At 33.1% G+C, this 27701-nt stretch overlaps 3 protein-coding genes across 5 annotated transcripts in view; 1 reads left to right on the top strand and 2 right to left on the bottom strand.

Moving 5' to 3' along the window:
• Nucleotides 1–608: 608 nt before the first annotated feature.
• The window catches only part of LOC108723065 (atrial natriuretic peptide-converting enzyme), a 44728-nt gene continuing 17635 nt past the window's right edge, over nucleotides 609–27701 (top strand). The window contains exons 1-2 of one of the 2 annotated variants that reach the window (XM_018448541.1): nucleotides 609–628; nucleotides 21212–21500. In XM_018448541.1, the coding sequence (XP_018304043.1) occupies nucleotides 21453–21500 (48 nt within the window). In that variant the 5' untranslated portion in view covers nucleotides 609–628; nucleotides 21212–21452. Of the gene's footprint in view, nucleotides 629–18645; nucleotides 18876–21211; nucleotides 21501–27701 lie in introns of those variants that run through there. The other variant, XM_018448540.1, reaches the window with a different exon arrangement.
• On the bottom strand, nucleotides 4344–10021 carry LOC108723066 (mucin-21). Of its 2 annotated transcripts, none has more exons than XM_018448542.1 (5): nucleotides 9095–10021; nucleotides 7880–8005; nucleotides 7290–7505; nucleotides 5212–5427; nucleotides 4344–5096 (listed from the first exon to the last, which is right to left on the bottom strand). In XM_018448542.1, exons 1-5 carry the CDS (start codon nucleotides 9693–9695, stop codon nucleotides 4621–4623), a joined length of 1635 nt encoding a protein of 544 aa, XP_018304044.1. In that variant the 5' UTR covers nucleotides 9696–10021; the 3' UTR covers nucleotides 4344–4620. The 2 variants fall into 2 exon arrangements, with proteins under 2 accessions (XP_018304044.1, XP_018304045.1); XM_018448543.1 differs by having other exon boundaries at nucleotides 7320–7505.
• Nucleotides 11803–13138, bottom strand: LOC108723067 (uncharacterized). Its single transcript, XM_018448545.1, has 3 exons — nucleotides 13057–13138; nucleotides 12192–12939; nucleotides 11803–12105 (listed from the first exon to the last, which is right to left on the bottom strand). Exon 2 carries the CDS (start codon nucleotides 12826–12828, stop codon nucleotides 12238–12240), a length of 591 nt encoding a protein of 196 aa, XP_018304047.1. The 5' UTR covers nucleotides 12829–12939; nucleotides 13057–13138; the 3' UTR covers nucleotides 11803–12105; nucleotides 12192–12237.

Genomic DNA, 27701 nt, shown 5'->3' with positions numbered 1-27701 from the left:
GTCATCGGTCATATCATATCGATATTAAGGATCGTTCACTTTGATGTTAATATGCTATAGGAAAATAATTTCAGCGAGACTTTCACTTGCCAATCTCGGCGAGAGCATTTACTGTGTCCCGAGATAAGACGTTACGCGACGTCGACACGCACAATTTGTTGCAAGACCGTCTTCGTTTTCTTCTTTTCGTTTCTCTTCTCTTCTGGTTGGAGAAGGGTTCCACATACAGCATCGTCGCTTGGGTCATCAATCGTTGGTCGACTCTCGCACGGCGTTATATACCACGATCGCTTCGAAGACTTGCGTATCCCGCGTTAACGGTTGTTTCTTAATGCGACACGAGGAAAGGAGGCTTGTCCCTCGAGCCATGTTTCTTCGAGTACGGAAGGCGCGTTAAGAATCAGTCTGCTCGTCGAAGCGGCCACTTCCGGACAGCTGTCGGCCGAGGGTAGTTCTGTTCTCCAAGTGAAGATAACGTTTTGTATGATGAAGAAACCAATCGACATAAATTTTCTCGGCTAGAGTGATCGACTTCTATAAGTCTTAATTTTTGAAGAACAAGAACTGCAATTACGCGGAGGAAGGTGGCTCTACTGGATTTGGGATTTAAGTCTCCGTCTTGGTAAAGGTGAGTCTGTTATTTGTTATCGTGATATCTTTTATATTCTCTTAGCCTCTTTCAACTGGTCTTTCCACATTCTTTGTCTCGGTATATTTTCGAAGTGACTTAAAATAATCACGGTAGGACTCAGCTTAAAATCTTCGATATTTTATAATGCACGGTAATAATATTCAGAATTGCGAACGAAATAACGCGAACGTCAATTTTCTAACAAATACCTTTTACCCAGTGATATACTTTTGAAATATTTTTTTTGATTGAATACAATTGTATATTACTGATTATACAATTAGAAATACTAATTCTATTAGATTATACAATTAGAAATATTAATAAGTAATAAACTACCCAATTATAGAACTTAATATATATTACTAAATCTATATAACATAATTAATTCATATATTATTAATCAATTGCAGTTAGAATAACGTACAATATTAATAGCTACAAATGTGATAATTTAACACATTAAACAATAAAAATTGCAATACAAATTGTGAACGAAAAACTTGTGAAAAAATTATTCTAGGACGTCCCATACATATATTGATACCATTCGATACCAATCCATCGATGAGAATCGATCATGTGCAGATTTTTGTGTATGAAGTATATATTATTCAAAGAATAAAGGTTTATAACGGTAAAGTGTAATCTTCACTGCTGAATTCCTATCTAAGTATGGTTTATCATGATTTCTATTTGTGTCTTGAGTATACCGTATTTGCGTTTCATTAGAGACGCACGGATTACCGTTGCTTTCGTAATAGAGTCAGAGCAATCGGCAGATACGTTTAAACATAAAATTGAATCGATATAGAAACAAACAATTCTAACTATATGTAAACTCTAAAAATATTATCGGCTAATATTGCGTAGTAAAAGTCATCATACACGTAAATATGATGTTACGCATGTGAGTGATTTATATTTAAAAAACTTATAATAGATAAAATATATTTGAAATAAAATTACTTTTCAATTTTCATATCCCCATGACATTAGCCTTATTATTTTTGTGGCATACATTTCGATATATATACTTGTTTGTTTTAAAATATATATTTGTGTATGTATATGATTTTTTAAATTATATATGATTTTTTGTATATAATAATATATTTGCATAAAATTATAAACAATAATCTTTCCGAAATTCTAACACGAACTATAGATTATACTAAACTTTACTGTCTATGTCATAATATTAATCCATTGATATCGAACAATATGTAATGACGTAAAAATAATTGACTAATTAAGAGAGAAAGTAAACAAATATTTGATTTCTTTTTGATACATCTAATTTAATGCTTCACCGATGTGGAATTTACGACGGAAAAACACGCATATTAATTTCATTACACTGATTTTAAAACCTGTCTCGTTACCCTTGAAATAAAATAACTGGCACTAATATATAAATGTCTTTGCTTGATGTAGTATATCAAAAAATTTCTTTCTGCACAACAAGGCTCGTTTCCTTTCCAAGCAAAGCAAGTACTTCTAAGCCATTTTTCATATTAAAGTGGGTCATAAAATATATAAATCTTTTTGTCGATCTTATATTGAAGATAGAAGTACTGATTGTATATTCGTAATTAATAAATTGATTTTATATGTATATGCTAAAAAATAAACGATTTATTAAAATATTTGGAAAAAATACAACTTGACGACGAAATACATATCTCTACACATGCGATAATATTGAAGGAATTAATTTCATTTATAATCTCCATTAAGAGATTTGAATATCTTGTTTAAATACTTGTATCTGCATATGTACGCTGATCAGAGCACCGATAATAATGATGTGAAAGTGCATCCACCTCGACGTCACTCCAGAACAATTCTATATCGTGCTCGACTTGAGATACTGTTGGAGTAAATTACCGTAAACTCTACGTCTGATCAAAAAGTTCAGTTTACTTGCGACACCGTGCGTGATTATCTCTTTAAATAGTTTAAATGTCTCGGGCACCTGCACAAGATTTGCCGTTATGCGCTTCCGACACATCGAACAGTATGTATTGTCGCTTGTAATATCCACAGTATAATTAGCAGCAAAGTGTAAAGTCACACAAAAGATAGCGGGATAAACGAAGACGAGTAGAAAAAGGAAAATAGCACAAAAGAAAATATAACAATCTTAACATAAGCAAGAAAATAAATGGTGAGAGTTCGAAAAAAGACAAATATAATGAAAGATATTTAAGTCTGTAAATAGAAAATCAAAGAAAAAGAAAAAACGGGACCAACCAGAACTTGAATGTATATAGGAAGAAATAAAGAAAAATCAAAGAAAGACCAGCAAAATGGAACGTTAAAAGGAGGTGTAAATGAGAACGGGAGAATAATAAGGGACAGGATTAAGAAGAGACGAAAGAGACATCCTTGCTACGGACTCCGAACCAGTCTGTAACTGTGCACTATCGTGCGCACGGACGTCCGTGGAGAACTGGTAATGACGTGAAAGTGCATCTACGAGGAGCGAGGAAGCAGACAGGTGAGCAGTTCTCCTGATAGTCTCGCCTCGTCCAGGACAATCCCCTGGATTGTAGCCGGATTGGCTTGGAGAAATTGTCTGCATCGCGACGATCGCCTGATCACCTGGTAATGAACGTCGCAAGGTAATGAAAGTTACCTTCCTCGAATGCCCTTTCGCCGTAACTGTCAAACGTTCATTTTGTTTTCTCTAATACACACGTTCGAAGACGATCTTCAATTTTCATTGAGATCATATCGAGTGATGCATAATGAGAGAATTGTAAATTTTGTAAAGTAGATTGCCTAAATGATAGTCACCATGTAGATAAAAATCTAACATAAGATATTTAAAATATTAAAATATTTAAAATAATGCAAATAGTTATACTGTAATACATAAATATACCTCAATAATAGATAGCAATTGGCAAACTTTGAATAAATTATTTTGATAAGACGAAAAGTGGGAAGCTAATTTTTAAGTTACGTGTATATCGCAAAGTAAAACTGTCGATGCATAGAAAAAACATTTTATTATTTTAATACTGCATTATCTGGAAAGTAATGCTTCTTACTTACATATAATCGGATAATTATTAAATAAAAAATATGAAATTAACGAAGTATAATATGGCAAAAAGATTATAAAAAATAAGGAAAAGATTTTTTTTTTCTACGATGCAAGTCTCTTGCATGTCGTCGATATCCGTCGAAGTGAGACTGTCCAGTTGCATTTTCTTTGACCTTCTCAACAGTAGTTTTTCATACAAGGCTAAGATATATTCTTTTAGCATAAATTGATTACGCAATTGATTACAATAAAGTTTTTAAAATTTATTAATTCTATCAGAACAATAAATTGTAAGATTTCTATCGTATTGCAACGATTTCGCTTTCATTAGATAATGATAGAAAATGATAAGAAATGATAATACTTTTTTGAAAGATAAAAAGTAAGACATAAATTACAATAGGAAACGATAAGATTGTTGGCAGATCCTACCATTTTCTATCTTGTTTTTTTTTTTTAGACAAGAATGACGCGTTAATATTATATAAAAATTGAAAATGACATTGTAGCAAAAAATAAAATAAGGTTATCTTTGAAAATATGAAATGCAACTAATTAAACGAAATATGCAAAATAAGACTTTGAAAATTTGTAGGAGATAAACTCAATATAAAATATCCAATGCGTAATATACATCAAGTATGCATGGAACGTATTTCTAGACTCTTTTAGAGAAACAAGTAGGGACACAGTTATTAAAATAAATGTTGATGGCGGTAGCACAAGAAGTTTTGATTTTGTCACGAAAAAAGCTAGGATAGCTGCTCTCATACTTCTAATTGGCATAACTCTATTTCTTTTTTCTTCATTTTTCTTAAGGTATTCCGAAGCAACATGCCTTCCGTCGCTATACTTAAAACTTAAAATACTTTAACACCATTGTATTTTGTCAGCTCCTGAATGATCATGCTGACCACAATTAAAACAATGTTGATCAGAGTTGATGCCTTCGGTCCTTATGCTCCGGTCGTTGCTTACAATTGCACCTATCTTGTTTGGCCATTGGGATAAAATTACAGTCTTCATCTTCCAATGATATTTTCTCGAAACAGCAACATATTTTTTGTGGGCGAGTAGCCGTATTAATCAGAGCTTGTCGAAGCATCTCAATTTCTCTTCGAGCCAACATTAACTCTCGCTCAGCAAGTTCTTTTTCTCTTCGGTACAATTCAGCCTCTCTCCAAATCATGTGTACATCAATAGAGTATTTTGTCGCGTTTATCGCCTCTGGGACACCCACTGCCATCTTGGTCCCTTCAATGGTATTTACATCAGTAAAGTTTCTTGTCGCGTTCATCGCCTCTGCAGCACTCGCTATAGTTTTGGCCTTTCCAAATTGAAATATATAATCAACACAGCTTTTTACTGCCGCCTTCGTCTCCTCTGTGGCATTCGCTACCGCTTTAGCCTCTACAAACCGAACCATATTAAACATCAATAGAGTTTCTTACTGTCACATTCATCGATTCTGCGGCACCCGCTGTCATTTTTGTCTCTCGAATTATGTTTACATCGATAAAGTTACCTGCTGTCGTATTCGTTGCTTCTGTGGCATCTGCTGTCGTTTTGATATCTTCAAATCGAATCACATTCATATTTGTAGAGCTTCTTGCTGCTGCATTCATCGCTTCAGCAGCACCCGCGGTCGTTTTAGTGTTTCCAAATTGAAACAGATTCATATTAACAGGGGTTTTTGCTGTCGCGTTCGTTGCCTCTGAGGTACTCGCTACTGTTTTGTCTTCTACAAACCGAACCATATTTACATCAATACAGTTTCTTACGTGATTCTATAATAGAAGTTGTAGCGGTCGTAGAGTCTTAAGTAATAGAAATTTAACTAATCACAGTCGAATATGAGAAGAAATAATTGACTATGATTGGTCAATTTTCTACGACTTAGAACCTTACGACCGCTACTTCTATTGTAGATCCCGTATTAAGGCTCATCTACATAGAAATCGTAGATGATTGTGGGGTCTTAAGGAAACTGACCAATCACAATCAAATATAAGGAGAATGTATAAGTAATAAAATGGCTCAATAAAAATAAATTAATAATAATAAAAAAGGAGGGCTACGAGCCAAGCAATAATTTTAATATTCAAACAATACATTACATGTTTCGACGCCGATCGGGTCATTATCAATGTGTTGAAAATAAATATGAATTTTGAACGAGTGACATTCTTTAAAAACAAAGATATTGAAGAGATTAAAAATTTACTGTCTGTTAAGATCCATTGTATTCATTTCCTGTGTCTTAGTCGATATTCTTGATCGCTAAAGGTGGTGCAAGCTTGATTTATTCGAAATATTAATCATTTGCGGAAGTTTCTGTTACGAATCTCGACTTGTGGAAATCGATCATATTCTAAGTTCTTAATGTAAGTCAAATTTGAGCTTTGCCAAGTCCTAAAGTGTCAGTTAAGAAAATCGTAGTCGCAATTATATTGTCAGTTAATAAAATGTAATGCAGAAGCAGGCAAAAATGCGATAGAGTTCCAAGACACAATTTATTTAAACTTAGATGTTAAACTTGGAACTCTATCGCATTTTTGCCTGCTTCTGCATTATAACAGAAACTTCCGCAAATGACTAATATTTCGAATAAATCAAGGTTGCACTATCTTTGGCGATCAGGAATATCGACTAAGACACAGGAAATTAATACAATAGATTTTAATAGACAGTAAATTTTTAATCTCTTCAATATCTTTGTTTTTAAAGAATGACTCGTTCAAAATTCATATTTATTTTCAATACATTGATAATGATAATAATCTCATTTTTAGATCGTATATGTGAGAAACACAATCGATAAATTAGAGCCCTATATCGGTCGAAGCTAGATCTTAAATGCTTAAATAATTCACTCTTGAATCACTAAATATGATATATATGTACACATTGATAATGACCCGATATATATGTACACACTAATAATGACCCGACCGGCGTCGAAACATATGTAATGTATTGTTTGAATATTAAAAGGTTATTGCTTGGCTCCTAGCCTTTCTTTTTTATTATTATTAATAAGGAGAATGCGACTAGAATTGGTCAATTTCTTACGATTTGAGACCCTACAACCGTTTACGATTTCTATGTAGATGAGCCTTTACTGTTGCATTTATCAACTCTGCGACACTCACTGTCGTTTTCGTCTCTACAAGTCGAATTATATTTACATCCCTGGATAGCAAAGTCTATGGAGACAGATTTTGAGCAGGGCCTGCTACCAATTTTTGATTGCAGAAAGACAACAAATTGTATACAGAGTTTGGTATTGTCTGACATTGTCAGTAAATTGCTGTCAGAAATATGACAAAGTCTGCTAGACATGCTATGCCAGCAGATTGGTAGCAGAAACCGAACAAAGTCTTGCATAATCTGATGGCAGATTGAGAGCAGAACTTGATTCGAGCAAACTCTGCTCGATTTCTACTACCAATCTGTTAGCATTATCTGTCAGCAAGCTTTGTTAACAAATAACCAAATGCAGACACAGATGGCTATGGTGTATTTTGTAGTCAAAATCTGATCGAGTTTGCTGCCAATTTGGCTCCAAATTGTTAACATTTTGCTATCAGGGTCGGTAGTTACCTGCTGTTGTATTCATTGCTTCTGTGGTACCTGCTGTCATTTTGGTGTCTTCAAATGATCCATACATATTAGTAGAGCTTTTTGCTGCCGCATTCGTTGCCTTTGCGGTATTCGCTATTGGTCTAGGATATCCAAATAAAAACTTTCTATTATCATTGACAGAGCTTCCTGTTGCCATGTTCATCACTTTTGTGGCACTCGCTATCGGTTTGACCTCTACAAACCGAACCATATTTACATCAGTAAAGTTTCTTATGCTGATTTTACGACGAGTTGACAGTCGGTAGTCCTAAGCAGTGATGCCAGACTCCGGCTTGCGCTATTACTTGGTAACTCATGGTGGGGGAAGAGTGGGGATAGATGCCAATAGTTAATTTAAAGTGAGAAGGATGTTTGATATTTGTCGAAAACAAGAGAGACTTTAAGAGAGTTCTAAGTGCAGTCTAGTGCAGGAACAGAAAACAGACCACTTGATTTCCGATTACAGACTCGTTGTAGAATCAGCATTACTGTTGCATTCATCGATTCTTCGGCACTCGCTGTCATTTTCGTCTCTGCAAATCGAGTTATATTTACATCGGTAGAGTTACCTGTTGTCGTGCTCATTGCTTCTGTGGCACCTGCTATCTTTTTGGTGTCTTCAAATAATCCAAATATATTGGTAGAGCTTCTTGCTGCGTTCGTTGTATCTGTGGCATTCGCTACCGTTTTGGCCTCTACAAATCGAACCACTTTTACGTTAGTAGAGTTTCTTATGCGTCGTCTACAATGGCAGTATCAATAATGGATGAGAAGAGTAAGAAATTGACCAATCACAGTTGAATGTAAGAAGGATAATCGACTGTGATTGGTTAATTTCTTACTCTTACAGCCTCATACATTACTGATACTGCCATTGTAGACGACGCATTAGGGTGAAATATATCCCATAAGGCGTATTTGCTTTATACGTATCGTGTAATTGCGTAAACCTTGATTCACAACTTTGCTTTAAGAGGCCTTAATAGCCATTCTACAATGTGCTCTTTGTTTCCTGTTTCTTGCTGTTTGTTTCTTACCTTTTGGTCTTGCCAAAAAGGCAAGAGTTCGGTTTGAGTCATAAGCCGAAAGAGGTTAAGTGACAATAATTTCTGTGTTTAAACTGTTTTTGCGCAGTCTTTAGGCTTTAACCGTTAGACTTAAGCGAATTGAGCAAAATCTAATTTCTTACGGCTTAAAAACATAAGTTCTGTGGCCGATATATCGTCGCTTACAACTTACAGCTTCTTAAAGTAAGGTTATGGACTTAGATTAACCAATCAATAATCAATAAAACACGAAACAACAGTGGATCGTTTCTGACTGATTTGCAGTTACGCAATACGCAATAAATACACTTCGTGAATCACGGGACTCCACCCTTAAGGTACTTTTACATGGGATCGTCAAGCTGCGTCGAGCGTCAGAGCATGCGCAGTGATACTTTAAATAATTTTACTGAAATGCCTTGGATTCAGTTAGCCCAGATCCTCATACGGATAGCAGCGCTTTGATACTGAATGCTTCTTCTTATCTTCTTCTTATCCTGTACGGCTCCCGCAGGCTGGAGCGCCCGCGATATGGCCAAATAGTGAATCCTGAATGCTGATTGATGAAAAACGGGTGATGGAGGTAAATTTTACCCCACAACCGGCTTTTCACCAATTAGTCTTCGGTGTCAGAGCGCTGTTGCCCGTATGAGGATCCGGGCTTACATTGCAGTTTCACACATCTTGCCACTTGCCAGAACTTTGGCCGATCTCTACCTAAAGGGTCTCTAGACTTACCTGCTGTTGCGTTTGTTGCTTTTGTGGCACCTGCTGTCACGTTGGTGTCTTCAAATCGAATCAAATTTATATCCGTAGAATTTCTTGCTGCCGCGTTAGTTACCTTTGCGGCACCCACTATTTTGGTATCTTCAAATCGAATCTTATTTACATCGGTAAAGGTTCTTGTTGCAAAGTTCGTCGAATTTGTGGTGTGCGCTACCGTTTTAGTATGTGTGAATTTGCCGTCTATCGTAGGTTTCTCGTAAGCCGTGATGATACAGTTGCTGTCAGTACCCATTGTTTGCAATTGTCTATGTAATGTGACTCTTAATCCGCTTGTCTGGGACTGATACGGCACGTTTGCTTGCAACCGATTTATCAAATCCGCCTTTATGCCAGTGACTGGAAGGTTCCTAGCTCTCAATTGCTCCTTTAATTCTAATACAGTAAAATCCCATAATTCACTCTTCTTTGATCCTCTTGTATAAGACGAGTTTGTATAAGACTGATATGACGAGTTTATTTGCAACCGATTTATCAAATCCGCTTTCAAGCCAGTAACTGGAAGATTCCTACTTTTCAGTTGTTGCTTCAATTCTTTCACGGTAAAATTGCTCATTTTGAGTAGCCGGTTTTTAGTCACTCAAACACAACAATCGTTCACACTTGAAACGAACACCAAAATTCTTACCAAGTTTGTCTCGTTTCTAATCTTGTATAAGTCCTAAAATTATACAAATTTCTTTTCCTTCATCGTTACTTTAATTATAAAATAATATGCGATCGGAAAAAAATCTGCTCGATTCGGAATATATCATTTAATATCGTTCGCGATACTTATCTCTGTCGATCCGCACTCATGACGCTAATACGTCAGTAATCGTAATAAGATTGATTGCACTCGTGTGTTATGACTTTTGCGCATCGAACGCAGAAATGTTTATCGTGCGCCGCGCGGCATGATTATACGATACGATATATACTGATATAACACAAAGATAAAATATACTGATACAGCAAAGTGATTGCGTGCGCATTATCCTTACTCCAATTTTTTTTATTTTGCGACGTAAATCCCCGCGTAAATTCTCGTACGGCGTAAATACCGGAGTTGTCACATATTAAAAATTGATTCGTATGAAATCATAAACGTAATACTAAGAATTGGTAAGAATCCACCCAGATAACAAATTTGCATAACCGCATAAAGAAAATGATCCAATCACATTTTACGTACGTCCTTATAATAGAAATACGCTTAGATAATTTTCTTTGTGTACATAGTTACGCAGTTATATATGCAAGTTTGTCTGAGGCAGTTGGAATAGTAATTACAAATTAAATATTAATGCTATAAGTATACGTTTAAAACACCGTAAAATGTTACAGTGTTTAGTTAATATTTTAAAAAGTTATTATTGACATCTAATTTGCGGTATTACTATTGCAGTTTCGATTCAAAACTGTTTCAAGACCGAAAATATTAGCGTAGTTTTGCAGAATTGGCAAATGTATATAAATTCACACAGAAGTATTATTAAAAAGCACAAATATTTACATTAACTTTGATCGAATAAGCTTATTTCCACTTATTGTTAATGAAAATTATGAATAGTATTTTCTTTTAAATTCTAACATGAATTACAGGTTACATTGAGTTTTACTGCTCCTTATTTTATAATAATAATCTATTAATATCATCAAATAATATGCAATGACATAAAAATAATTAGTTCGAGAGATTTCTCTAAAAAAATACATTACAAATTATTTCGTTGCACTGAATACAGGATACTCAGATCGTTCCCTTTCTAAGCAGAGCAAGATACAAGCTATTTTCATATTGAAATGGGTCACAAAATACATGAATCTTCTTTTCTATTTTTTTATTCAGAACAAAAATACTTATTATATTTGTAAATAATAAATTGATTTTTATACGCTATATACAAAATTAACAATTCTCTATTACAATTTCTAGAATAATATCTAGAATGGAACATAGCGTTTTATTCTAATATTATTACTTCATAAGTTTATTAAAAAAGAAATTTCTTTTTCTGTAGAAACGCTCCCGGTAAAAAATTTTTTATGCATGAATATGTATAAATATACAATCTAAACATGCACAAACACGTATAAATATTCATAACATGTATAATTATATGAGAAATATGTCCATATTCATACATCTCTTTTTCTTTTGTAAAATTACTTTTTAGTGTAATAGAAATAGTAATAATAATGTGAAAACATCAAAAATAATTAAAAATAATTAAATAATAATAAAAATAATTAAATAATAAAATAATTAAATAATCAAAAATAATTAAAAGGATAATTTTCGCATTGCCCGTTTTAGAGAAAAACAAGTTTGGAAAAATGAAAAGTTAAGGTTATCGGAGCTTGGTCCTCTTTTGTCAAGATTTATCCTGATTTCTCCTACACAATTATACATAATTTTATATATAATTGTACATAAGTAATTCTTTTACATTCCTTCAAACTTGATTTTTTTTCTGGAACAAATAGTGCGAAAATTACCCTTTTAATTATTTTTAATGTTTTCACGTTGCTAGTGTTATTTCTATTACACTAAAAAGTAATTTTACAAGAGAAAAGAGGATGTATGGGCATATTTCATATAAAATTATGTATGTTTATGAATATTTGTACATGTTTATGTATATTATACATATTCATACATGATCAATTTTTTACCGGGCTATATACATACATATACATATGTATACCGGTATGAATAAAAAATTACATATCGTATACTAATGAAAGTATGTATACATGCGTATTAATATGTTAGTTGATACTTCAGGCCAGTGATGCGCAATTTTTTTAAGTATAATTTTCAATGGCCATTTTTAGAAATAGAAAAAAAATTGCAGATCGCATTTCGTGTTTATTTCGTCTGCATAAAATAAAAAATACGATTTTATATTTCTCTCTGGCTATGAGCCGATGGGCCACAAAAATTCATAAACAAGCCGCAGGTTGAACATCACTACTTTAAGCTATAACCAAAGAAAAATTGTGTAAATATAAATATATATAATGTAAATATACATGCTTATTTTTTATTTGTGGCACAGTTACGTACCAGAATGCTTTTATCATCAGCGTTTTAAAATGGATGTAGCCTAATTCTATTTTACATTGGATAAATAAGATCCACATCGATTGCACCGATTGTACCGTGCGGGAGTTTCAATTTTGACGGTTCTGCGAAAAAGGCCAGAGCGGTCACTTTCAGGCTTCTCTCTAGCATAAGTATTCCTTATTTCTTCATTTTTTTTGTACCATTCGGAGGAGATATGCCTCCTCTTGCTATACTTGAAATGGTACTTATTATTAGCATCCTTGTACTTCGTCTGACAGTTAACTTCTGAATGATCACGTTGACCACGACGCCTCAACGTTTTCGGCTGATCTCTCTCACGTTCGCTCCAATCACGATAACGCTCCGTTCGTTGCTTGGTACGAGTACCTTTATCCCGCCTAGGTACCGAGATAGCACCACCACTACGTCGATCTTCCAATGGCTTATGTAAATTGCAATTACTTTTCTCTTGCGTACAAGCATTCGTATTATTCGATTTCTTTATTATTTGGGACGGATATTGGTGCTTGAGGTATGTTACCCATCGTCCTATCAATTCTTTCTTCAAGCCAGTAACTGGAAGGTTCTCACTTCTCAGTTTTTGCTGTAATTCTTTCACGGTAATATTTCTGCTCATTTTGAGTAGCCGGTTTTTTCTTTTAGTCACTCAAACACAACAATCGTTCACACTTGTAACGAACACCAAAATTCTTACCAAGCTTGTCTCGTTTCTAATCTTGTACAAGTCCTAAAATTATACAAATTTCTTTTCTTTCATTGTTACTTTAATTATAAAATAATATGCGATCGAAAAAAAATCTGCTCGGTTTGGAATATATCATTTAATATCGTTCGCGATACTTACTGTGTCGATTCGCACTCATGACGCTAATACGTCAATAATCATAATAACGATTGATTGCACTCGTGTATTATCACTTTTGCGCACCGAACGCAGAAATGTTTATCGTGCGCTGCGCGGCATGACTATACGATACGATACATATACTGATATAAGACAAAGGTAAAATATACTGATATAACAGAATGGTTGCGTGCGCGTTATCCTTACTTCTATTTTTTTTTATTTCGCGACGTAAATCCCCGCGCTGCGTAAATATCGGAGTTATGATATATCAAAAATTGATTCGTATGACTCATAGACGTAATACTAAGGATTGGTAAGGATTCATCCAGACAAATTTGCATAACTGCATAAAAAAATGATCCAATCACATTTTATGTACGTCCTTATAATAGAAATACGCTTGAATAATTTTCTTTATGTACATAGTTACACAGCTATATATATGCAGGTTTGTCTGAGGCAGTTGGTATAGTAATTACAAATTAAATATTAATGCTAAGTATCTGTTTAAAACATCGTAACGTGTTACAGTATTTAGTTAATATTTTAAAAAGACGCTTATTGACATCAATATCTAATTTGCGATATTACTATTGCTATTTCGATTCAAACTGTTTCAAGACCGAAAATATTAGCGTAATTTTGCAGAATTGGAAAATGTATATAAATTCCCGGTAAAAAATTTATCATGTATGAATTATGTATAAACATACATAAACATGTATAAATATTCATAAACATACATAATTTTATATGAAATATATGTGTACATCATTTTCTCTCTTGTAAAATTACTTTTTAGTGTAATAGAAATAATAATAGCAATGTGAAAACATTAAAAATAATAAAAAGGATAATTTTCGCACTATTTGTTTTAGAAAAAATCAAGTTTGAAGAAACGTAAAAAAAAATTACTTATGTATAATTGTGTAGGAGCAATTTTTTTCATTTTTCCCAAACTTGTTTTTTTCTAGAACGGACAATGCGAAAATTAGCCCTTTAATTATTTTTAATGTTTTCACATTACTATTACTATTTCTATTACACTAAAAAGTAATTTTACAAAAGAAAAAGGGATGTATGAATATGTATGGACATATTTCACAAATAATTATACATGTTTATGAATATTTATACGTGTTTGTGTATGTTTAGACATATTTATACATATTCATGCATGAAAAATTTTTTACCGCGTTCACACAGAAGTATTATTAAAAAGCACAAATATTTACATTAACTTTGATCGAATAAGCTTATTTCCACTTATTGTTAATGAAAATTATGTACAGTATTTTCTTTTAAATTCTAACACGAATTATAAATTATATTGAGCTTTACTGCTTATTTTATAATAATAATCCATTGATATCATCAAATAATATGCAATGACATAAAAATAATTAATTCGAGAGATTTCTCTAAAAAAATACATTACAAATTATTTCGTTACACTGAATACAGGATACTCAGATCGTTCCTTTTCTAAGCAGAGCAAGTATTTCCAAGCTATTTTCATATTGAAATGGATCACAAAATACATGAATCTTCTTTTTGATTTTTTTATTGAGAATAAAAATGCTTATTGTATTTGTAAATAATAAATTGATTTTATACGCTATATACTAAAATTAACAATTTACTATTACAATTTCTAAAATAATATCTAGAATGGAACATAGCGTTTTATTCTAATACTATTACTTTATAAGTTTATAAAAAAAGAAATCTCTTTTTCGGTAGAAGAGCTATATATACCTACTTGTATAAATGAAAAATTATATAACGTATACACACACTAATGAATGTATATATACGTATTATAAATATCAATATTAATTGATACTTCAGGCCAGTGATGCGCAATTTTTTTAAGTACCATTTTCAATAGCCATTTTTAGAAATAGAAAATAAATTGCGGATCGCATTTCGTGTTTATTTTGTTTGCATAAAATAAAAAATACGATTTTATATTTCTGACTATGAGCCGATGGGCTACAAAAATTCATAAACAAGCCGCAGGTTGAACATCACTACTTTAAGCTATAACCAAAGAAAAATTATATAAACATAAATATATATATATATAATGTAAATATACATGCTTATTTTTTATTTGTGGCACAGTTACGTACCAGAATGCTTTTATCATCAGCGTTTTAAAATGGATGTAGCCTAATTCTATTTTACATTGAGAAAATAAAATTCACGTCGACCGCAGTACCGTGCAGCGGGAGTTTCAATTTGGACGGTTCTGTGAAAAAGGCCAGAGCGGCCACTTTCAGGCTTCTCTCTAGCATAAGTATTCCTTATTTCTTCATTTTTTTTTGTACCATTCGAAGGGGACATGCCCTCTCGCTATACTTGAAATGGTACTTGTTGTTAGCATCTTTGTACTTCGTCTGACAGTTAGCTTCTGAATGATCACGTTGACCACGATTAAAACGACGCCTCAACGTTTTTGGCTGTTACGTTCGCTCTCTCACGTTCGCTTCGATCACCATCACGCTCCGTTCGTTGCTTGGTACCTTCATCCCGCCTGAGTAACGAGACAGCACCACTACGTCCATCTTCCAACGGCTTATGTAAATTGCGACTTCTCTCTTGTGTACGAGCATCCGTATTTATCTGGACTTGCTGAATCTTCTTGAGTTCTTTTTGAGTCAATGCCAATTCCCGCTCAGTAAACTCTTTTTCTTTCCAATTTAATTTAGTCTCTCTCCAATACAATTCAGCCTCTCTCTGAATGATACTCATATTGGTAGAGTATCTTATTGCTGCCATTTTAATCGCCTTTATGACATCCGTTGCTTTCTTTCTTCCTTTTTCATTTAATATAGCGTTTGATTTCTTTATTATTTGGGACGGATATTGTTAGTCTGCTTGCAATCGTCTTATCAAGTCTTTTTTCAATCCAGTGGTTGAAAGTCTCCTATGTTTCAGTATCACTCTTAATTCTGATAAGGTGTAATTGCTCAGCTCTCTCATTTTGAATCTGCTTCTTTATCTCTCTCTCTCTCTCTCTCTCTCTCTCTCTCTCTCTCTCACTCTCTTTCTTTATTTCCATAGTCACTCAGAAATGACAACGTGGTAATTGTTCATACAATGATCGAACAGCCAAGTTCTTTTCGAACTCGTCTCACTTCCGATCCCGCAAAGTCTCTCTTTAATTATGAAAATTTCTTTCTTTTAATCGTTTAATTATAATAGTATAAAATCAGAAGCCCTCTCGACTTGCGATACAAATCATAGTTGCCATCTCAATGTCACTGTCGTGTTTATAGATATCGGTCTGATAACCAACACTTAGTTCTCTAATACGTCAACAATCGCGCTCGCGCATTGTTTTGAGAATAGGGCGCGAAATCTAAATCTCTACGATATTGTAGGGCATTAAAATAACTAATCATAATTCATGCACAGTGTAATTCTTTTAATGACTTTCTTGACGACTTGCCTCGACAACGATTCACGAATTTTCCCGTCAATAGCTAATGAATCTCTGTTCTCTAAATTCCTTTGTTATAATCGAAGCGTTAGTACATATCACGCCTCCTTTGGCCGAGAAAGAAGCTTAAATAGATATGACTGGAAACACATAAACTGACGTCGGTTTTTTCGATTAGCTACTAACAATAAGAAAATTCTCGGTATAAATCGCGCGACTGAGATAACCGTCACCGAAAAATACGTATACATATATAAATCATTTATTTTGTGAAATATATATGTGTATATATATATATATATTAGAATTTCTATATAAAATTAAATTTATATATGTATTATATAGGAAAAATATTCCAATATACAATATATTGTATATACGGGGTATATCTAAAATAACATACACAATTATACAGTGCTATTCTTAATAAAAAACTGAGTTGAAAAGCATTTTGCAATTTTCGAAATAGTCAACAAGATATTAATTACAAAAGATCGCTGAATATTGGTTTTCAATAATTTTTTACTCAAATACTATCAACTTTACAAAAAACTTCTGGAGATAAAAATTGTTTATTTTCTTCTCACAAAGTTATGAGAAATTTTTCAGAATTTTTTTAGAATTTTTTAATACCGTATTTTCTCATGTTGGTAAAAATAAGAAAATACAGTACTACAAAGTTGATAAAAAATTCTGAAAAAATGCTTAGAGTTTTATGAGAAGAAAAGAAATGATTTTTGTCTGTTGCAGTTTTTCTGTAAAGTTGATAGTATTTGAGTAAAAAATTATTGAAAACCAATATTCACAGCGATTTTTAGTAATTAATATCTTGTTAACTATTACGAAAATTGCAAAGTGGTAGAGGACTTTTCGACTCAGTTTTTTATTAGGAATAGCACTGGTATGATTAGTGTACGTTATTTCAGATACACCCTGTATATATATATATATACATACATATATATATATGCATCCTATAATGCATATATATATGTATCATATATTGGAATTTATCCTATAATACATATATAAACTTAATTTCATAAAGTAGATATTATTTACTGTATTTAAGATAAATAAACTATGCCCACAAAAACTTCATACAGTCTATTACTATAACAATTAGAAACATGAAATATTTATTTTCTATATTTGAAGAAAAACTTTAAAAAACGCTTACATATTTTACTGTATGTCCATAGGAGTGGGATATATGACCATTCGTGGATAGGGCATATGGCTTATAAAAAATTTACAAATAATACTTATAAATAAGACATCAACTGATACAGTAACTTACAAAATCTACAAAGTTTTATTAGGGAATAAAATTATTAGGGAATAAAATATATACATATATACGAAGTAATAGATAGTAATTATTTTAATCTTCTACATATTTTACAAGTATTATGATGTAAGGTACATATCTTATGTAACCATTTATTGTGTACCTAAATGCAACTGAGTCGAATCTGTGCACATTGTGATTGCGTGCAAATTATTCTCTGTCCTTTTATTTTTTTTACTTCTGCGGCATAAATTCCGAAGTTACTTTAATTAGCAGAGAAGTGCAAAATCATGGAAAAGACGCGAGAAACATTAAGACGAGTAATCATAGATAAAAAAAAGATAGCAAACAAAGGCATAACAGTTTTTAATTTAAGCAAGAAAATAAATGGCGAAAGTTGAAAGAGAGACATAAACGTAAAGCCTGAAAGGTAATTAAATCTATAAATAGCAAGCGAAAGAAAGAGCAGTAACGGGATCAAAATAAAAGGGTGCAGAACTCGTATATAGCAAGAAATAGTAAAAAACCAAAGAGAGATGAATAAAGTCGGAAGTTAATGGGAAGTACAAACGGAAACAAGAGAACAGGAAAGAATAGGGAAGACCATAAAGAGACAGGGAGACACGTCCTTGCTTCGGACTAGTCCGTAACTGTGCCCTCGTGCGCACAGGCGCCCGTGGAGAACCAATAATGACGTGAAAGTGCATCTACGAGAAGCGAGGAGACAGGCAAGCAGGTAGGCCGCCGTTCTCCTGGCAGTCTTGCTACGTCCAGGACAATCCCCTGGATCGTGGTCGAGCCGGCTTGGAGAAATTGCCTGCTTCTCGACGATCGAAGTGTTCGCCTGACCGAAGTGGCGAACGTCTCGTTCGCAGCGCGGTAGCTCAGTCACCTCCTTTTCTCGAGTGCATTTTCGCTACAGCTGTCAAGCATTTGTTTTTCTTTTCTCAGATATTCGTGTTCGAAGATGAACAATTTTCAGTGAGGTGATTTCGACAGAATCTTTTTTCTTTTTCTTGTGAAAAACGTGATCAGTTGGAAACGCAGTCAGTTTCACTTGCACGTTCAACAATTTAGGTATAACGACATAAATGAAATATAATTGATTTATTGTATTTTGAATGTTTACTATTTGTCAATTAATGTTATTTATATTAATGCGATTGTTAATATATTCATACGGTATGCATCGATTGTTGATATATTTACACGAGAAACTGTAAAAATTGCAATATATATGTGAATTACGTATAAAGACGGTTCTTTAATTATAAAAAGATTATTAAAACTAAGATGAATGTTAGCAGAAACAAATAAGATTAATAGAATTGTATTTCTTTCAAGATCGTTCACAGATCTTATAAGATAAATCTAGTATATATTAAGCTTTAAATCATTACACACATATTACATTAGCTAGTTCTAATGAGGATGTTTTATGCATGAAGCTATATCATCATATGTGACTTGAGCAATTCCTTGTTTATTAATTATATTCTCTAACAGGGATTTTAGATCACAAATGGGACGAAATAATTTTTACAGATTTTTAATAACTGAATATGAATTCGTAAATGAAATTGCTCTATTACACTACATTTTTGAGAGTTCAAAAGTATTAAAAAATGTCATTTTCGACATTTTTAGGTTCAATTTTCTCAAAAATGGAACGTGATATAGCAATCGCATTTGAATCGAATTCATTTTCAGCAATAAAGAATCTGTAAGAAAAAAAATCACTTTGTCTTATTTATGATCTAGAAAAGAAGTTTAAATTTGTTGGACATTGTTATGGAATTGTGTAATTATTTGACTATATATTAAGTCACGATTTTTATTTTAGCTTCTATTTTTAAAAATTAAAAGTAAGTTATATTTTGTTTATTTCTTATTATTTTACAATAAAAGTTACATAAACTTATTTAAAAATTATAAGTGATTACTTTTTATGTGCGACTCAGAATTTGTCATTCATCGCTTAATTGCGAAAAACTGCATTGAATTAACTAACATCTTCCTCATCGAAGTGTTTAAAAATATTATTTACATAATATACGAGTATATATACAGGGTGAGTCATTTTAAGTGACAGATCCAAATATCTCCAAAAATACGCCAGATACAAAAAAATGGTTTAGACAAAAATTGTAGAGGACAACGAGGGACATCTAACTGTGCTAACAGTTTTTACCTTCAGGTCGATTTTCAAGGTTATTTGAAGGTCATGATCATTTTTTTAAATGGAATTATATGAATTTTTTTACATAATATGATTCCTCTAATTATTCTGCATATAAAAGTATTAAGGTAGCGATATCAAAAAACCAATAGTTTACGAGATATTTTATATTTCATTGTGGCACATATTGACATAAAATATTAAATAATTGGTAAACTATTAATTTTTTGATAACCATACCTTAATACTTTTATGAACAGAATAATGAGATGAATCAATTGGTGGAAAGAAAACATAGTTGTTTTAAAAAAATATGTATGCAAAATGGATAATTTTTTAAATAAGCAACTATGTGTTTTTTTTCCACCAATTGATTTATCTTATTATTCTGTTCATAAAAGTATTAAGGTACGATTATCAAAAAATTAATAGTTTACGAATTATTTAATATTTTATGTCAATATGTGCCACAATGAAATATAAAATATCTCGTAAACTATTGGTTTTTTGATATCGCTACCTTAATACTTTTATATGCAGAATAATTAGAGGAATCATATTATGTAAAAAGATTCATATAATTCCATTTAAAAAAATGATCATGACCTTCAAATAACCTTGAAAATCGATCTGAAGGTAAAAACTGTTAGCACAGTTAGATGTCCTCCGTTGTCCTCTACAATTTTTGTCTAAACCATTTTTTTGTATCTGGCGTATTTTTGGAGATATTTGGATCTGTCACTTAAAATGACTCACCCTGTATATATGAAAACAATTTGTTTCAAAGGCAATATCAACAAAATACAAAAACAAAGTTCTGTACGTTTTAAAGCATAAAGTTATATTAATAAAATTAATATTTTTTATATTAACTTTCAATTGTTATCTCAATAAAATGCTCTCTTACATTATACTTTTTCAATAAAACTTCGAAATTATAATTATATTAAACTTCATTATGGTTTCTAAATTAATGGACATTAGCCAATATATTTATTATCAATAAATATGATAGTAAAACGATAAATGTAGACCTACTGAGAAATGTCAAGGAACGGCACTTTATGCCAAGCGGAAGTTTCAACAGCGGTAAACGACCGATCGTGTTATTTACGCGCTCTCGCTACAATACGGCGATCGACGTGCATTTATTGAGAAAAAATAATTGATTCATAAATCCTGACACTTCCTAGAGAATAATTGCATGAGTTTCTTTAAGTATTTTTTTTTGCAGTATATGGGACGTTAACATCTCCAAAGCGGAGGCGTGCAGAAGATGCATCTTGCCAACATTCAGGCTTGCGGTTCTTAAAAAACGGAAACGGACAATTGTGATCGTCTTCGCGTGGTCATCCATCGCTATTGATACCGATACGCTCACGAAGGAAAGAAATCCACGATGATCTCTGTGACTTCTCGAATCGGCCAAGTTCTGGAGAAGCGCTGACAAAGCGCGGGATCGCAAACAGAAAAAAATGACCGTCGCAATGGAGCACAAGCGGAAGAGCTCGTGGGACTCGAAGGTGAGACTCGAATATGTGGCGCACTTTCCCTTCGTAGTTCTCCGTGCTTTCTTCATTATTTCGTCGCGTTATTAATTAGAGATTCGGGCCCTCGTGCGAAAACGTCGCAGTTCGAAGCGAGGAATCGCGTGGAGACGCGAGGCGTTATGAATCACGCGCAGAGGAATGTATTGTTTAACGTAGCGAAGATATGAGTAACGGCAAGCGTTGCGCGTTCGAGATACATACTTTCCAGTTTCTTCGGATTGATCTTCCGACGTCTTGACGGAGCCTCTGGGCAGATAATTCATGATAAATCCTGAAGCCTACGAACATTTCAAACGTGCGCATTTTCGAGCGGGTTAACTTCACAAACGCGTATTATATATTATCTTTGTTCGAACTTGTACTTAAACTTGCTTTATTAGAAGAGGTCTTGTGCGAGAGGAGAACGTGAAATAGCGTAATATTCCTTTGTTGCCCGATGCAACGTCATATTTTCATCTCGTGGCTGACTTTGTAAATAATCATTTCGCGGATAAGGTGCCCGCCCTCTTCTATTATCCAGAAATGATTCTGCAGAATGGAACGGTGGAACAATTGCAGGATAAACATAATTGCTCCCATAACTCGTCACTGACATTTCAGCCGACGTATTACCTATAGCGAGAAAGCGCAATTCTGATTAATTTAATCAACTCTCACAGCATTTCTTATATATTATAATATATATTTTTTATGAGAAGAGAAATAAAACGGAATTAATTCTGTTCTTTCGTCGGAGTGAGATCTTCCAGACGTAAGAAATGGTGCCGAATGAATCAACCTCACACAATAACTTTGGTGAAAGTCGTGCAGTGCATCAAGCGTTGATGCTCACCTTCGTCCTTCAATTAATTATTCCGATTAATTTTCTCGCATTACAGAGCGATGTAAAGGTCATCGAAAGGCTAACGGGACTGTCGCAAGAAGGAAAATCAACCTTGAACTCACACGCTTATGTTTACTCACTGTCACTCATTGACTACCCAAACGTTCTGTATTATTCCGATTTCTGGATATTTGCCAAAGTTGTCGTTATTAGCTATTTTATAAAGATATACTTTGTTTAGAAATTTTCATTAAAATATAGATTTTTACGTATATAATGTCTATATCTTAATATAAAAATCTCTCTACACAAAAAATATTGTATATCTGTCTTAATAAAAATCTCTACACAAATTATAATTAAATTCTCGTACATTTTAAATAGAAATGAATCGTCTTTGAAGCATTGCACGCAAACGACTGAAAGGCAAGACACATCGAGGCGATTCATGATCAGCAAACCGATACCGTATGCGGATTATTTTTGCGGTCGCATTCGTTACCACTGACCGTTGGATTATTGTGGACGTGATTTTCCACTCAGGATAAATTATGTAAACCGCGCAGAGTCATGCATTCGAAACTCGTCGGATAGCCAGGTGCATAAAATGCGTTAACGAGTGATGAATTGGTTAAACATCAAGGATTTTTAGATTTATTCAATCTTGTTCTCTATCAACACTATAGAGTGTAATCCGAAATTTCTAATACTCAGTTCCTTTATTGTTTTGTAACAGGAAAAAATGGTTAGTGACAATAACTCTTTTCCAAGTAAACAATGATTTTGCGTTTTATTGTCATTCGCTTCAATAATTCGCTTTTTGAAAAGGAAACCGAAAGCTCGTGCGTGTTGTGCACTGGTAGAAATTTAATTGAAGTGATAACACACAAGATTTCTTTATCAATTAACAAGATTTCTTCATCGGTAATATTAATTACCACGATACCAAGTGTTAACGTTATTTACATGCGGGAGTTGTGCCCATTTCTGCACCTCTTTCTTGGCGTCGGGAGCCTGATTCATCTGGTTTTCATCTCCAGACCGATTGACCTTGTTCTCCAATAACCCCCCTTGGCCACGCGGATATTTACGCACGGCGAGTTGACGGGGAACTAGGCTGACCGGAATGGAGAGCGATGCGTTAGTTGGGTTGGGTTGCCTGGGTTGGGCCGTCGTCATCTGCTCTATTCCCGATACCGTTATTTCACGGACACCCGTTCACGCGCTTGGTATTCTTAAAAATCGTTCTTGGCGCTTGTCGTTGACGCATCGACGTTAAATTCAAATGATCAGTGGCAATGTCTTATTGAATATCGAGAAGAATTTTATATCAATGATTTGCCACCATATATTCTTTATATTATCTATTCAATATAATAAAAGTTAAATGACATGAAATCGGTAACATCTTTCCCCTACAGCACGAAGTTACACAAAAGTTGCAGCAACACTGCTACAACATTGCAACAACATTATAGAGACTTTGCAGCGATATTGCTGCAAATTTTGTGCTGTATGGGTTGCTTCTTTTTATTTTGTGATTTTATCTTCTTCCTTGAAATTCTTTGGTTATTATACAAATGAAAATGTTATAATTTTATTATTATTTCATTAGTGTTATATTTTATTATTTATCAAACGTACACATTATAAAATTACAAGTATATAAGTTAAATTCTAAATAAAAAAACTGTATCGTTCGAACGTTAAAGATCATCTTAGAATTGTGTTATGTTCAAGGCGTATAACTGAACTCTAGAATTTGGAATGGCGCGAAACGGTTTGAATTGAATTTCTGAATAAAATACGATGCCGATTATCTTGATGACGAAGACAGATTACAGATCAGAGATCATGTTCGTTGTCATTTTTTTCACGATTGTTTTTTGCTGAGCGCCATGTTCCTGAGAGTTTACTTGTTACTACGTGGACAGTATGACTGAGCGGATTGTAATTCAAGACGAACAGAAACTCGTTCCTAGATTCTTGCTCTTTTGGAAAGGTAGCTTGACGTTTGGTATAACGGTTATAACGGTCAAGAAAGTCACGAGAGAACAGTAGCTCCAATGACATTTTACAGATTCTTTTCACCGGTCATAGACATTGATTCTTTTCACGGTTGACAGTAGACTGACATGTGTTTTTTCAATTCTGACGACAACAAGAACAGATGACGCCTTTTTTACATTACTATTGTTATATTATGCGCTTACTATCAATTCTATTTGCATAAATTAGCTTATTTTATGTATATGTACAATGAGTGTAAAAAGTATTCGTACAAGAAAAACATGTTTCAAAAAACCTTATTTTTAAAAAGTAAATATCATCCAGCGAAAAATGACTTATCAAACTTAAATTCTAAAAGTTAAATCAATATCTATACGACATCAAACTTGACGTTGATTTGACGTTTACTTGATAATCATTTCTTGCTAAGTAATTAGCAATTTATTCATAAATAATAAAATAGACTGTATATTTCTCAAAATTGTATATACCACAAAGATGTGTAATAATTAAAGTATATCATCTTATGTATGAGGAAAAAAATTTCGCATTTTCTTCGGAATGTAGGATTTATAAATTGGTACCATTAAGATACCGTTGCAAGATATTTTTCTTATATCTTAATACTCAATCTGAATCATCTTTTCAACGATTATGTAGAAACGTTTCTTTCTCTAGCATTAATTTTTACATAAACCTGAGGTTTCTCTTTACGCGCGGTTACACGGGGACGTAAATTCGACATTGCTTCTCATTTTAGAGTGGAAGCAATCTTTACCCATCGGTTAGAGTGCGGTTCAATGGCTCGGCAGCGTTTACAACGGTCATTACGCATCGGTCTATTATTATAGCCACGTCCGATTGGTACCGGAGGCAGTTGCCGGTACCGCATGAGACCATGTTTTTTTCTATCGGCGCGAGCCTAATTTTTCCCGGCCTTGAAGTCACTGACCGCGCCTATTAACGGAACAACTCAAAACGTGCCGGTCAGTCCGAGCGTGTCTTAATCTCTTCCTGCAATCGCTACCGATGCACTGCGTTCATCCGCACTGAATTCTACTTTCCAATCTGGTGCGTCTACTAGATCGGATCGGCTCGTCTCAAGCGCGAAACAACCCATTATCGAGATCGGCATGGAACTCGCAACCGCGGTCAACCGCGTCGCTCTTACCTGGCATTTGCATTCTCCTTTTTACGTAGCCTCTTGGAGATAATGGCTTTGTTTATTTGAGCTGTTATAGAGCCGTGAGTAAAATACTAACAACTCTCACGTATGTTCTTGCAGCAATGACCGTTTTACAGAATATAGCTCGATTCGAAATAGGGAACCTGCATTTGCCTTGCGTCGTATTTATTGCAAAACATGGTCCGTAATCACGAGTTTTACTCCTCAAACAAATTGTTATTTTTTAATGTGTGTTCGGAATTTTTAATCATTAAATACAAAGATTAAAATCAATACAGAAAGATTTAAGAAAATTAACTTTGATCAACTTCGAATAACTTTAATTGATAATTAATTCGATCGGCAGTGTTGCAAGATTTTTAACTGTCGTTCAAAACGACATAATCTCAAGTGATATACTTAATTATTATACTGTGATAAATAGATATTATTTGTGCTATAATCGATCAAATGTTATCTATTTATCAATAGTACAAGGTGTCCTGAATTTTTTCTTAGTTTATCGATCCCCTCGCTCTCGAAGTTTGGCTATTTAAATTCGGAATACCCTGTATAATATTATCTACTTATTAATAAATATGTATAAGTACCGATGCATAGATTAGATTAAAAACGATACATACTTAAAAATCTCGCTGTTAGTATCTATTGATTAATTAATTTAATCAATAGATGCCAACAGCAAGACTTTTAATTAATCGTTTTAACTGTGTTGTTCTTAACGATCAATAACTTCAATAGAAAGTTAATCAAAGTTAATCGAAATGGCTTTTAATTGTTGAAAATATTTCTAAAAGAAATTTGCTGAGTATGTTTCTAATTTTTTTGAATAAAATTAAAAATAACGTTTATATTTGAGAATATCTTTGTATATTATATTTTTTAATATTATAATTTGTTTTCCATTATGCATTATTTTTCCTTGGCGCAAACATCTTCGACATTTGTTTCTTTCTTCGCGGAAGGTCGTCTTGATCTTTCACTTTACATGGCAATCGGGGAATCACCTGATACTTTTACTTCGCATTCAAAAGCAACTTTAATTTTTTTATTTGTCAAAATAGGAAAATTATTCATAGTTGCAGATTTCCGATTTCTTCTTTCGATTTGGAAGCAATAAAGTATATCGCATGCATGAGAAAGATTTTTTAGCGGAAACGTTGCTGAATTAGGTTAGAACAAAACAAAGATACACGAACTTTCATTTAACTTTCGCAACGTCTTTCGTACTATTGTTTGCCAAAGTTAGTCTTTTTGTCGCTATCGTAAATCTTATGTAACGATCAAACGAATTTGTAGTATACTCTTATAGCTTCGAGTGGCGCTAAACATTTACGCTAAAAGTTTAGATAATCTACACTGAAATAGTATTATTAAAATATTGTAAAATATATTTATTTATTATCTCTTTTTTCTTTTTAATTGTTTTTTTAAATAATTTTTGGAGGTAATTATTTGTAAATAATTATTTATCTTATTTATCTTATTATGATACATATTTGAATATGATAAAAATAATTCTTTTAAAACTCATGATATCATAAAAATTATTATTTTTATTTGCTTTTCGCAAGAAAAATCGTAGCTTAATTTTAACAATTTATTTAAAAGCATACGATTTTTACTGCTTTTCTCACTACGAATGCGAGCGAAGTTTGAATTGAGAAATAAAACGTTTACGGTGCGCGCTATTTCTAATAGCATTTTGATATTACATCAGAGCCAATCATGCGCAGCAAATAAAAATCGTTGCACAGTCCAGTACATTGTTCGCGAAACTGATATCCACAAACGAAAGGCAACCTCGCATCCAGTTCATCGTTCTATTGCCAGTTTCATAACGGACACGATAGGGGCATAACATTTTTATAAGTCACTCTTATATAACGATACAGTGCAAGGAACTTTTCTGCAATCGCGGTTTTGCGGTAAAAAAATGTTTTAGCTAACATTAAACTATTACAAACGTTGTGTACTTCATATGCGAAATATATTATAAATTAATCATAATTTTGATAAAACACACGATGAACATATAAATTTATATTTTTATACTTCGTTAATAATTCTTTTCTAAAATTTTGCTATGCGATATATCATTATCAGTTTAATTTTTCCACTTAATATTCTGTTTTCTACTTTTCTCATGTTACCC

Source organism: Mycetomoellerius zeteki, unplaced genomic scaffold (genome assembly GCF_001594055.1).
Source record: "Mycetomoellerius zeteki isolate Tzet28-1 unplaced genomic scaffold, Tzet1.0 scaffold222, whole genome shotgun sequence".
Taxonomy (NCBI): Eukaryota; Metazoa; Arthropoda; class Insecta; order Hymenoptera; family Formicidae; genus Mycetomoellerius; species Mycetomoellerius zeteki.
This window is presented reverse-complemented; position numbering and strand designations above follow the sequence as displayed.